This window comes from Sturnira hondurensis, unplaced genomic scaffold (assembly GCF_014824575.4).
Source record: "Sturnira hondurensis isolate 20B ecotype Veracruz unplaced genomic scaffold, ASM1482457v3 Scaffold0021795, whole genome shotgun sequence".
Classification (NCBI taxonomy): domain Eukaryota; kingdom Metazoa; phylum Chordata; class Mammalia; order Chiroptera; family Phyllostomidae; genus Sturnira; species Sturnira hondurensis.
Window position 1 is genome coordinate 5,107,342 of NW_028094426.1, and position 12,893 is coordinate 5,120,234.

Here is a 12,893-nt window from a genome sequence, read left to right on the forward strand (position 1 = left end):
AAGCTTCACAAAACTACTTACCTTATTAGTTGCAAGGCCTTATAATCTATCCTATCACATCCCATTTTAATTTTTAAAAAACTTTAATTTACTTTTAGAGACAGGGGGAAAAAGGGAGAAACTGAAGGAAACATTGCTGTGCAAGAGAAATGTGGACTGGCTACTTCTCACATGCCCCCAATTGGGTACCTGGCCAGCAAGGCAGGCATGTGCCCTGACTGGGAATCAAAACTTTCAGTTTTCAGAATGATGCCCAATCCACTGAGCCACACCAATCAGAGCTCACATCCCATTTTATTTCATGTATTTAAACTGTTTTGGTTTCTACCCCCTATATTGATTTAGTATCCTATAGTGCCTGGTTCAAAACTAATGTTCTAAGTGATTAGTATCCTATAGTACCAGTTTCAAAACTAATGTCCTAAATGATTACTTATCCTCTGATTCAACACATTTCCTTCAACCTATGTTGCTTACTCCTGCCCCTACTCTACAAAATACACAATATAACTCACCTACTTAAAAACATTCAATGGCTTCCCATTATATCCTACAAAATGCCACCTCCTTTAAGGCACAAAACCTTCATATCTAACCACTCCCTTTCTCAAAAATCAACTTCACTTCCTTTCTTGTTTGCCCAAAATACTCATAGTCTAACTCTGTGAAAGTACTTTCTTTGCCCAGAAATGCTTCCCCATTCCATTTGATCATAACTTTCCCTCAAAGCTCTGCTCAGGTACACCTCCTCTATGAAGCCTCGCCCTCTATATTTTCCCACACCTACCATCTGCTACGGTTAGTGTATAAACCAAAGTTGCTGAAAATTAGTACTGTGCCTAGTACAAAAAAAGTTAAGAATCAGATTTACTAAATTTTAGGAGCTTACAGTTCAAATCAAAATTATAAATGTGGGGAGGGGCTGGGAGACAAGTTAGACGTGAGAGATGGAGGCATGTAATACTAAAACATGTTCTGCATAATTTTATATATTTGATTTAATTCTCAGATTATTCTATTGGTAGTAAAGTAATATTAGAAGTAAAATTAGTATTAGTAGAATAGTAGTAAAGTAGTGGTGTAGTAGCAAAATTCTGTAATTCTATTTTCCAAAGTACACAGTAATGCCATTTTATAGAGATCTTAAAACATGCCCAGGTTACAAATGACTGGAATCAGGATTCAAAGACCATCCTCTTCCACCATGTTATGCTGAGTCCCATAGAGGTGAAATGGTTTGCTTACTCCAAGTCACGCAGCTTTAATACCTGAAAATGAACTATCATGTTATGCTCCTGTCTTCTTGGTCACATCTTAGTAAAAGACATGAGAGTGACTGCTTCAGTAGCTAAAACTTGAGCGATAGAGAGATTAACATGGGCTCTGCACAAGGATGACATGCAAATTTGTGAAGTGTCCCATATTTTTAAAAAATACATGGGAACCTACCAAACACTACACATCTTTGATAGGAACCTATCAAACTTTATACATCTCTCTTAGCCACAGACAATAGTCTTAAGTCCTACCATCCACCTGAGTACCTTGTTATAAGATACTGAAAAAAAAAAGGGAAGAAGTACAGAACAGAAAACTGTTATTAAAAGTTATGTTAAATAAAAACTATGACCTCTATATGTATCTATAGGACTCAAGTTTCCTAGAAATATTGTATCCTTCTGGCACCCTTAATACGTTACTTAAATCCTAAGCCTGTGTTCAGAAAGTTCTATCACATAAAGGAAGAAACTCATCTTTATAAAAATGGGAAAGAATATTAATTATTAGATTAGAACACCAAAGGAAACACAATTTAATAGAGCTATATAATCAAAATTTGATTCATTAAAATAAAAAATATCAAATATCAATATTAAAATGAAAGGAATTCACAGGTTCTTAACGGAATATTCCAGTAACTATTTTATAGTTAAATAGGAAGGGAATATAAAGACTATGTAGCTATATAACCTAAGACAAGTATCAGTTTCCAAAACAGTGCAAGTTTATTCTTGTTAGGGATACACTTAAAAAAAATAAATGAAGGTTTCAGGACTATGCATTCAAAAAACTTGTACTACAGCCCTGGCTGGGTAGCTCAGTTGGTTAGGGTCATCCCCACAGCCATGGCTGTGGGTTAAATCCCCAGTCAAGGCACATACAAGAAACTAATGAAAGCATCAAGCCCTGGCTGGTGTAGCTCAGTGGATTGAGTGCGGGCCTGCGAACCACACAATCGCGGTTCGTATCCCAGTCAGGGCACATGCCTGGGTTGTAGGCCAGTTCCTGGTTCCCGGCAGGGGATGCACGAGAGGCAACCATACATTGATATTTCTCTCTCTCTCTCTTTCTCCTTCCCTTCCCCTCTAAGATAAATAAATAAAAATAAAAAAATTATTTAAAAAAAAGAACTGGAAAAATAAATTGATGTATTTCCCTCCCCTTGTCTCCCTAAAAATCAACAAATAAATTTTTTTTAAAAAACACTTGTACTACAGAAGAACAGTATGCTTAAGTGTTTTTGTGTAACCTTTACAAATGAACAGAATTTGAATGTTCATTCCGAAAACACTATGCTATAATTATTTTCTTCCATTTGTATTGCACATTGTACTGTGAATTTCTGGTAAGAGATGTATTGTTTGTTTTTTTGATTCAGGCATCCAATATATAGTAGGTGCTCAGTGGTGGTTAATAATAATCATGAGAGATAGCACTTATTTCATTCTCACAACCACCCTTTGAGGTAGAAACACTCAGGTCCATTTTACAGCTAAGGATACTGAGGCTTAGGGAAGTTAAGTAATGACCAAGATAACACATCAAGTCAAGTAAAAAGCATGGACTCAAAAAACCAGCATTATGTTCAAACTCCATATTCTTGAGGGGTATAATATTCTATTTATTGAAAAACTAAGTTAATATAAAGTACCATACAGCAACTGATCTCATGAGATCCTATAGCAAGAATAAATGTGTTAGCTTTATAATGTCACATAATAATTAAGGTCTTTCTATCCTGTCAAGTCTTTCCTGTCATCTACCATAGGTCCCAAGTTATCCCCCCCAAAATCACAATTAATGAAAAAACCACTGTCCAATATTGCAGAGAAATATCCAGAAGCAATATACTAGAATATTCCAAATACTGATTGATCAACTGTTTCAGGAGAAAAATAATTTTAAGAGTCTCCTTAGAATTATTCCATCATGCTTAAAAGATCTCACTTGATTCTTTATTCTTTTTTTCAAGGACTATCCAAAGAAATGAAGAAACATCAAAACTCCGTATCTTCATAGAAGATAGGGAGTTGCTATGTAACAAAAGGAACGCTGAAGTGAGTATCTTTTACAAAATAATGTCACACATGTGAAAGGTAATACAAATTTACATTCAGGAAAACTTAAAGCAAAATATTTCTTATCGGCCAAAGCTTTTATTTTTAAGAAATTAATTTTGCATAGAAATGGCTTCCCTACTTTAATCATAACACAAGAACATAAACTTTTCTTTATCAAAGAGCAATAATTCATAAGATGGGTTCCCATCCCAGATCTGGTACTTACAAACTGCAAGTGCAATTTCATTAAGTATAAATTACATGTTAAAAGTCTGCATCTCCCTCACAGGATTGTTGTTGGGAGAATGTATGTGAAAGTACTTTATAAACAGTAAAATATTACCAAATAAAAAGCACTGCAACTAGAACTGTTTACACCTACTCTGCCCATTATAGAATATTACACTCCAAAGAGCTCACCACCCCTTTTACACATTATTTAATCCTGTACAAATAGGAAAACCAAATAATTAAATTTGTTAAAATCCTATCTGAAATGAGACATATTATTTCATGTGTCCGTAAGTTTTGAGCAAAGACTGGGCCCTCTATCACTTTAACTGCACTGAAGTCTTCTTTGCTTGCTTCTGGATTTTCCGGTATGTTCTGAATGTTCTGCTGGCAGGAGTAATTGGCGGGCTAAAANAGTACTTTATAAACAGTAAAATATTACCAAATAAAAAGCACTGCAACTAGAACTGTTTACACCTACTCTGCCCATTATAGAATATTACACTCCAAAGAGCTCACCACCCCTTTTACACACTATTTAATCCTGTACAAATAGGAAAACCAAATAATTAAATTTGTTAAAATCCTATCTGAAATGAGACATATTATTTCATGTGTCCATAAGTTTTGAGCAAAGACTGGGCCCTCTATCACTTTAACTGCACTGAAGTCTTCTTTGCTTGCTTCTGGATTTTCCAGTATGTTCTGAATGTTCTGCTGGCAGGAGTAATTGGCGGGCTAAAAAAAAAGTATCTCTAGGTATACTTAAAGTGTATTTTAAATCATGTAAAAATTTTAGAAAAAAATCTTTGACAAGAAATTAATTATATATATATTACTGAAACTTTTTATCTATTGAGTATATGATACATACTTCTGACATGTGAGGTATAATTTTTATTTTTTACTTCAATAAAAATAAGAACAAATTTGTAAAGGTTCCTAAATGAGATTTACTAAGGAAATCCTGAAGCATCATAAAAGCAGAGTTTATAATCAACGAAAATGTAGAAGTCAAATTTAAGTTGAGAGGAGTAACTATTGATTTAGCTTAGTTGTCCCAGCTTCTGGATCAAAAGCTTCACTTGCGCATGGAAGAACTGTATTTCTAAAAATCCTCACCAGGACAAAACAAGTGATGGTATTTACCTTTACTTACAAATAAGTATACTAAAAAGTTTTAATTGTAAGGCCAAAGGTCTTAAGTCAGAAGTTGCTACACAGAGGACAAGATGCAATCCCAAGTAATTGCCAACAACCAAAAACAGTTTGATGTTACCACATTTTTGTCCCTTTCTAATATATACCTAGGCTTTACTTCACTGAGAAGGAAGGAGAGAAAGAAAGAAAAGAGGAGGAGAGGGAAAGAGAAAGGACCTACCTAAAAGGTTGTTTGGAGGATTAAATAATAAAAATATATGGATCTCCCTTGCTGGCCTGGCTCAGTGGATTGAGTCCTGGCCTGAAAACAGAAGGGCTGCCCAAGTTCCATTCCCAGTCAGGGCACATGCCTGGGTTGCAGTACAGTTCCCAGCAGGGGGCACACGAGAGGCAACCACACACTGATGTTTCTCTCCCTCTCTTCCTCCCTTCCCCTCTCTCTAAAAAAAATAAATAAAATCTTTAAAATATATATATATAGGTCACCTAACACAAATCTGGCACATACTACCTCAGGGTGGCTACTACTACTGTTCTACAAACAGAAACTCTAGTCTTCAAAGATTCAAACTTCAAAATCTCTGCTTAAAAAGGAACTGGTTTGCCAATACCAGAGTTTACCAGGAAGTGGCTTGGCTTTAATTAATCTGTTTAATTTATAACTGACACACAGAATATATTTTAATAAATACAATAATCTATAATTAACTACACATAAGTTAATGAACAATTAGCTAAAGATGTCTGGGGTTCCATTTAATTTAATTTTCTTTAAATAAAGAAAATGTATCATTAATCATTTGGATTCACACTGTCTTAAATAGCTGGCTAATAAACAATCCATTAAAATTTCAAAAATTTTGGCTATCTATATTTTTCCAAAATATAAGAGTCTTCAATTTGCTCAAAACTCTTCTAGGCAATAAAAAAGGGAAACTAACACTCAAGAAAGCTTGACTGTCAGGAAATGTTCTGGGCCCCAGGGCGCTGTTGATGTTTTATTCATCTCTGCGTATAGGTGGCTACTTTAGCAAAGAATCTGAGATACTGTTAATTAAGTCGATTATATTCCTGAATAAATTAGTCAACAAAACAAAGCAGACATTTGGCTACTTCCAAGTGATGGTCTAAATGTTATTGCTCCGATGTGAAACCCCAAATATCTCAGTCTTTAAAATTACTTTGTGTTTGCGAAGGAAAAGGAGGTTCATTTTGGTATATAGTTCCTGAAACTCCAAAAGTTAAACAGAAATTAGTGCTTAAAATAAATTTCATGTATACTAAGTCATAACTTAATAGAAGTTATTAGAAAACACTTAAATCTGTTGTTCCAGTTTTTTTCTATCTCTGAATACAGTGGCTTGACAAAAAGAAATATTCAAAAACCACGGATCATTCTAACATCAGATAGTGTTAACTTCACTAAGACGACTAAAAGAATTCATTAATATCTATCCACATAAAACGAGGCGTGTAGTGTGCCTAAGAACCCAATCTAGTAATGCATGACCGTGGTTATTTCTTTGGGATCGAGTACTCTTGCCAATCCGAGGATCTGAGAAGGTAAAACACAAGGTAAGGCATCAATGGGGGTGAACCACTGGGGGAGGGGAGGAAAAGGAAAAGATCAGAGAGGATTAATTACTGTATTATTTGCCAAAGGAGAAGAGAAGGCTGCTTGGGCCAAAAGGCGAGGACCCTTTGCAAGGGAGTGGAAAGGGCTAATTTCGCATTTAGAACCGACAAGGCGGTGGGAGGAGGGGCAACTATCAACAGGAATCCCCCGGGGTGGAGGGGGTCCGTCACTTACGTGGCCGCTCCTAGAGAGGAAACGTGCCCCCACGACTACTTCAAAAAGCAATTGTGAAGAAGGGGGAGTGACCTTCCTCGCTGTGAGGAGGAAATACAGGGTCACTTCTCAAAGGGCTGAGGGACAAGACGTTCCCGTGGGTCCTCCTCGGTGATCTGGGAACACAAGGGATCGTGAAAACCTCAGGGCCGCATTGGGACTGGGAACCACCGAGGGCAGAGGTGTGGGCGTTACCTGCAGGGTCACCTCCTGAGGGTCCCAGTGTGGCCGTAGGTGTTGCAGGAGGCTCAGGGCCCCTTCCCGGCAGCGCTGTTCCTCCTGATCCTGAACCGTGACGTCCAGCTTGGGGACCTCCGGGGAGCCGGACGGGACGTGGATGTAATTGGCCATGGCCCAGGCGACGGCGGATACTATCACAACCACGACCGCGACGGCGACCACGAGAACGGCGGGCGCCGACAGGCTGGTGGATCCTTCCGTCCCGGGGCGCCCTCGAGGGAGGGCTGGGGGCGCTCAGACTGACGGGCAGGCGATAGAAGAACGGTTGGAGGGGAACTCCCCGCCGACCGGAGTCTGGACAGCAACTGAACTGAGCCGAGGTTGTTCTCGCAAAAATTCCTTTCGTCTGCGTTCGACCGCCGGCGGCCGCGCAGCATGCCGGGACTGGTCTGACGTTAGCGTCACGCGGGGTGGGGCCTCTGCCTGCGTCAGACCCCGAGCTCAATTTTCTAGCTGCGGGCACAATAGTCCAGCTGACGCGAGCCCCGTTGTTCTGCTGTTGTCAGACCCGCTGCTTTGCGTGCTTCCAGCCAGAAAAATGCGGGCTCCTCCGGAATGAGCTTGTGCCCTGCCAAGATCCCCAAAAGGACTTGCTTTAGCGCACCTGATCAGGAGGGGCTTGGAGTCTGGGTTTGAGGTAGGAGTGAGTTTTTCTGGGGAAGCAGGTCCTGAGATAATCCCTGGATCAACCTTGAATTTGGCCTGAGTCTCGGCAAACTGGATTAACTAGGTCGCGTGGATGTCGGAGCTGCTGTGTAGTGGGGACCCCATAGTTGGGAAATTCTCATGGAATGTATACTGAGATCATGATACATAGAACGAACATAAGATATTTGGGTAGGAGAACGACAGCCCTTCAGTATTTGTTCTTAAGGTCAGATGTTAGACCATCCTGAGAATTATTCAGAGCCAGAAAAAACAGCTTATAGTATGGAATAAAGATAAAATGGAAGGAAAGTATTCTCAAGGCTCAGTGCTTGACTGGCTGGACACCTGTTTCAGGGTATGCTTGAGTGGACCTTAAAATGACTTACTTAAAACTTCTAGTCTCCACATTTTGTACCAGCTATTTCCCCTGTTAGGGAAGTAATGAAAACTGGACACTGCACAAATAATTTATTGGGACCTCCTAAATTTCCTTATGATTGATGAAAATGATCTGATATTTGAACTCTTAATCTGTGTCTTCCCTGTAGCATTAAGGACATGGTTAACAGCTTTGTTAGTGGTAAATTAAATCACTAACCGGATTTAATTTAATTAACATGCAGAATGTTCAATTACCTCATTAGCATGAGGTTACATTCTGATTGTTCAGAAAAACTTACCTTTGTAAATCACAAAATAAATAGCTCAGTATCCATAATGGTATACGGCATAAACTAAAAAGAGGGAAAAGAAAATACAGTTTTATAATACAGCAAATAAGTATATTCAGCATTTTCCAGACTTAGGCATATTTTTTTTTTTAAATCACGCACTACAAGAAATACTGGGTTATGGGTTGCTTCCAATTTGGGGACAAATAATACACTAATACTTCCATATTTCAGATAGCATGTCTTGTATTTTTGTATAGTTTGTAAACTTGACATTTTAAGAATTTTAAATTTTTTAAATTGTAAAATGGTTTAATAGCAAGTTATTTAAAAACATTTAAATAAACAAAAGGGAGGAATGGTGGGGGAGGGGTGTGCAGGGTGGAGGGGAATGGAGGGGGGAATAGGACAACTGTAATGGCATAATCAATAAATATTTTTTAAAAAATTTAAGAACTGTACAAGTTTGTAATTTTAAGAAACATCCATTAACAATTATAAATAAAGCAATTATGAAGTACCTAAGGAAAAAACAAAAGATGTGTAAGATCTCCATAGGTGAAAGTCTATTAATGGAAAAATAAACCACATTCATAAATAAGACTAGATACTTATAATAAAGATCTTAGTTTTCACTGAACTAATCAATAAGTGTGTGCAATTACAATTAAAATTTTAACAGTGTTTTTCATAGAACTTGTTAAAATGACATTAAAATTCATACCAAATCTTAAGGCCCAAGAAAATCTACTATAATTTCTTGTGGGTGAGGGAGCCTTGGAGAATAGCTTGTGAGAACCCATCCTACCAGGATTTATTATATAACAATAGGAATGGCCAAATAGTCCAGTGGAACAGAATAAAAACTGCAGAAAAAGACCAACACGTGGATGAGAACTCTGAATATGACAAAAGTGGTATTAAAAATATAGATGATAAAGGGATGCTGTAATAAATAATAAATTCCTAACTGGGCAGATCATAGTAGACAATCATGCCCAGGCCTGTAACTTCTTTAGTGAAAGGCTTTTTTTTTAAGAATTTTTTCTAGATTTTTAAAATTTACCTTTAGAGGGGAAGGGAAGGAGAGACTTATCAATGTATGGTTGCCTCTCATGAGTCCCCTACTGGGAACTGGCCTGCAACCCAGGCATGTGCCTTGACTGGGAATTGAACCACAATCATCTGGTTCGCAGGCCCATGCTCAATTCCACTGAGCTATGCCAGCCAGGGTTTAGTGAAAGGCTTTTAAGCCAGTCCTGTCCATTGCTTTTGTGCATCTATGTTAACAAATCTTTGAAATACCAGAAGTAATACTCCATGAAAGTGTAACCACCCCAAATAACAAAAAATCTTACTAACTATACTGTAACCCAGTCTTCACTTTCTTTTACCCACCTTCATATAATCTCTACATTCCCTGCTTAACTTCAAAAACCACAAAAGAAACTGAAAACTGTCATTATCGGGAGCATTTGAGATCTGGCTTCCTGGCAATTATGGTCAGTTTTGGCTCAAATTGACTAAAAATTTTTCTACAAGGTTGTAAGTTTCTTACGTTGACAAAAATTAGGAAAGGAGAGGCTTCCTAATAAACAGTGCTGGAACAACAGTCTTCATACGGGAGAAAATTTTGATCCTCCATCATTCTATGTGAAAATTAATTCTAGAAAATTAAAAACCTAAATGTTATATGCAAAACATTAAAAATATGTAAGGTGTCCATTTTTTAAATTTTATTTTTCAATTACAATTTTCATTCAACATTATTTTGGATTATTTGCAGGTGTACAATATAGTCATTAGGTCAGTTTTTATTAACTTGATCTGTAAATTCAATGCAAATCCCAACAAGTTATTTTATAGATATCAACAAACTGATTCTAAAGTTTATATGGACAGGCAAAAGACCCAGATTAACCAATATGATACTGAAGAACAGCAACGCCAGAAGAGAGACACTACCCACCTTGAAGACTTACTATAAAACTACACTATTCAAGACAGTTCAATATTGGCAAAGAGTAGAAACATAATTAATGGAACAAAATAGAGTCCAGAGATAGATTTGCACAAATATAGTTTACTGATCTTTGAAAAATGAGCAAAGGCAATTCAATAGAGAAAGGATAATCTTTTCAATAAATGGTGCTAAAACAAGTGGACATGCACATACAAAAAAAAAGAATCTAGACACCTTAATTTAAAAATTAATTTTGTACAAGTTAGCTTCACAAAATTAACTCAAAATGAATCACAGACCTAAATTTAAAACAAACCTGTAAAATTCTTGAGAAAACAGGAGAGAGTCTAGGTGACCTTGGGTTTGGCAATGAGTTTTTAGATACGCCACCAAAAGCACAATTTATGAAAGAAAAATTGGTGAGTTGAACTTCATTTAAATTAAAAATTTCTGCTCTGTTAAGAGAATGAAAAGCCAAGCCATAGACTGGGAGAGAATACTTGCAAAACATGTATCTGATAAAATAAAAAAACTTGTATCCAAAATGTACAAAGAACCTTAAAAGTTCACAATGGGAAAACCACCCAATTTAAAAATGTGCCAAGGATAAGAACCTCACAAAGAAGATATACAGATAGCAAACAAGCACATGAAAACATATTCAACATCATGTATCATTAGGGAATTACTACTTAAAATGAGATACCACTACACACCTATTAGAATGACTAAAATCCAAAATACACCACCAAATGCTGATAAAGATGTAAAGAAATAGGAACTCTCATTTATCACTGGTGGGATAAAAATAGTATAGCCACTTTGGAAGAAAGTCTGGCATATTCTTACAGAGTTAAACATAGTCTTACCATAAAATTCAGTAATCATCCTCCTTGATTGACAAATAAATTGAAAACTTACATCTATATAAACACCAATACATAAATGTTTATAGCATCTTTATTCATAATTGATAAAACTCAGAAGCAACCAAGATAGCCTTCAGTAGGGAGTAGATTTAAACAAAAAAATCCGATACATCAGTATAATGTAATATTTTTCAGCAATAGAAAGAAAACGGGTCATCCATGAAAAACATGGAGGAAACAAATGCACATTGTAAAGTGAAAGCAGTTGGTCTGAAAAGGCAACACACTGTCTTATTCCAACCATATAACATTCTGCAAAAGACAAAACAATAGAGACACAGATCAGTGATTCAAGCAGAGGGAAGGGAGGATAAATAGATGGGCCATAGGGAATTTTAAAAAGTTCCTTTTTATTTTTCAATTACAGCTGGCATTCAATACTGTTTTAGTTTCAGGTATATACTATAGTGGTTAGACATTTATATAACTTACAAAGTGATCCCCCAGTAAGTCTTGTACCCATCTGACACCATATATAATTATTACAATTATAATTACTGATTATATTCCCTAAGCTGACTATTCCCAGTTACTGACTATATTCCCTAAACTGTCCTTTATGCCCCCAAAGTTATTTTGTAACTGTCCATTTGTACTACTTAATTCCTTCCCTTTTTTTTTACTTAGCCCTCAGCTCCCTAACCCCCTTCCCAACTGGCAACCATCAGTTTGTTCTCTGCATCTATGAATTTTTTTCTCATAAACATTATAACAAATCAATGTTGAGTGAGTTGATGTTGTCTGAGAACCTACTGTACTCTGATTATGCTGAACTCGCTTGCCTGACCACTTTCTAGGCCTCAGGCCAGATCTTTAATTATCTTTAGCCTTGAAACAAATCCTTAACTACACGACATCATTAAAACTGCTCAGGACCTTGAACATGTGTAGAGGATATAAGATAGTTATGAAGATATAACATCAATATGAAGTATCCAATATATGTTAGCCCTCTTCCTGTATTTAATATGATATCGGGGCCCTTCAATACCTGGATTGGCCTGTCTCCTATCTATACTTCTTGAAATCCTATTCATTCTGTTTAATTGGTATTTATATCTGCCTTTATGCCAGTCGCTTAGTGTTTTGATTACTATAGCTTTGTGATGTGTTTGAAGTCAGGAAATGCTTTATTATTCTTTCTCAAGATTGAATTTGAGATTATTTTTCTATTTCTGCAAAAAATTGCCATTGTTTTTGTTTTTTTGTTTATTTACTAAATAAATTGACTTTTTAAAATCTGCAATAATAACTATTCATATCTCCCCAAATGACACAAACAAAATATAGTAATGCTGTTTTGTGTAATGTTTTTTTTACTTCAATGAACATGTAGCAAAGGTGTTTAAAATAATTTTTATTAAAGTATATATGATGAATAAAATATTTAAAGTGTACATGATGATTTGATATAGCCATTGATATCCTGATAGGTACTACATTAAATTGTAGGTTGTTTTGGGTAGTATGGATAGTTTAGCAATATTCACTCTTCCAGTTCATGAACGCAGATGTCTTTTATTTGTGTCTAATTTCTTTCAGCAATTGCCATAATTTATTGGATCATTTCATTTTCAGTAGATTTTTAGGTTGTCCTAATTGTCACTATTGTAGTTAACATTTTAGTAACATCTTTGTGTATCTTTCATTTCCAATGACTTCCTTGTGATAGTTTCCAAAAACAGAATTTATTTGTCAAAGGTTATAACTATATAACATTTAATTCATAATTCTATATAGTTTCCCCCCAAATCTGATTCAAACAATAATTCCATAAGCTAATGTGTGTGTCCAGCAGCATCACAATGAGTAAGAAGAACCCTCTGATGTTTAAGCCATGGAGATTTGGAGGACTGTATT

General features: G+C 36.3%; 1 protein-coding gene and 1 pseudogene across 1 annotated transcript in view; one reads left to right on the forward strand and one right to left on the reverse strand.

Annotated features, from left to right (window-relative positions):
• The window catches only part of ETNK1 (ethanolamine kinase 1), a 48,167-nt gene extending 40,716 nt beyond the window's left edge, over positions 1-7,451 (reverse strand). Inside the window, exon 1 of the mRNA XM_037033927.1 lies at positions 6,778-7,451. Within this exon, the coding sequence (XP_036889822.1) occupies positions 6,778-6,933 (156 nt within the window). The 5' untranslated portion in view covers positions 6,934-7,451. The remainder of the gene's footprint in view (positions 1-6,777) is intronic.
• Positions 1,329-1,428, forward strand: LOC118978517 (uncharacterized; annotated as a pseudogene).
• Positions 7,452-12,893: the final 5,442 nt, after the last annotated feature.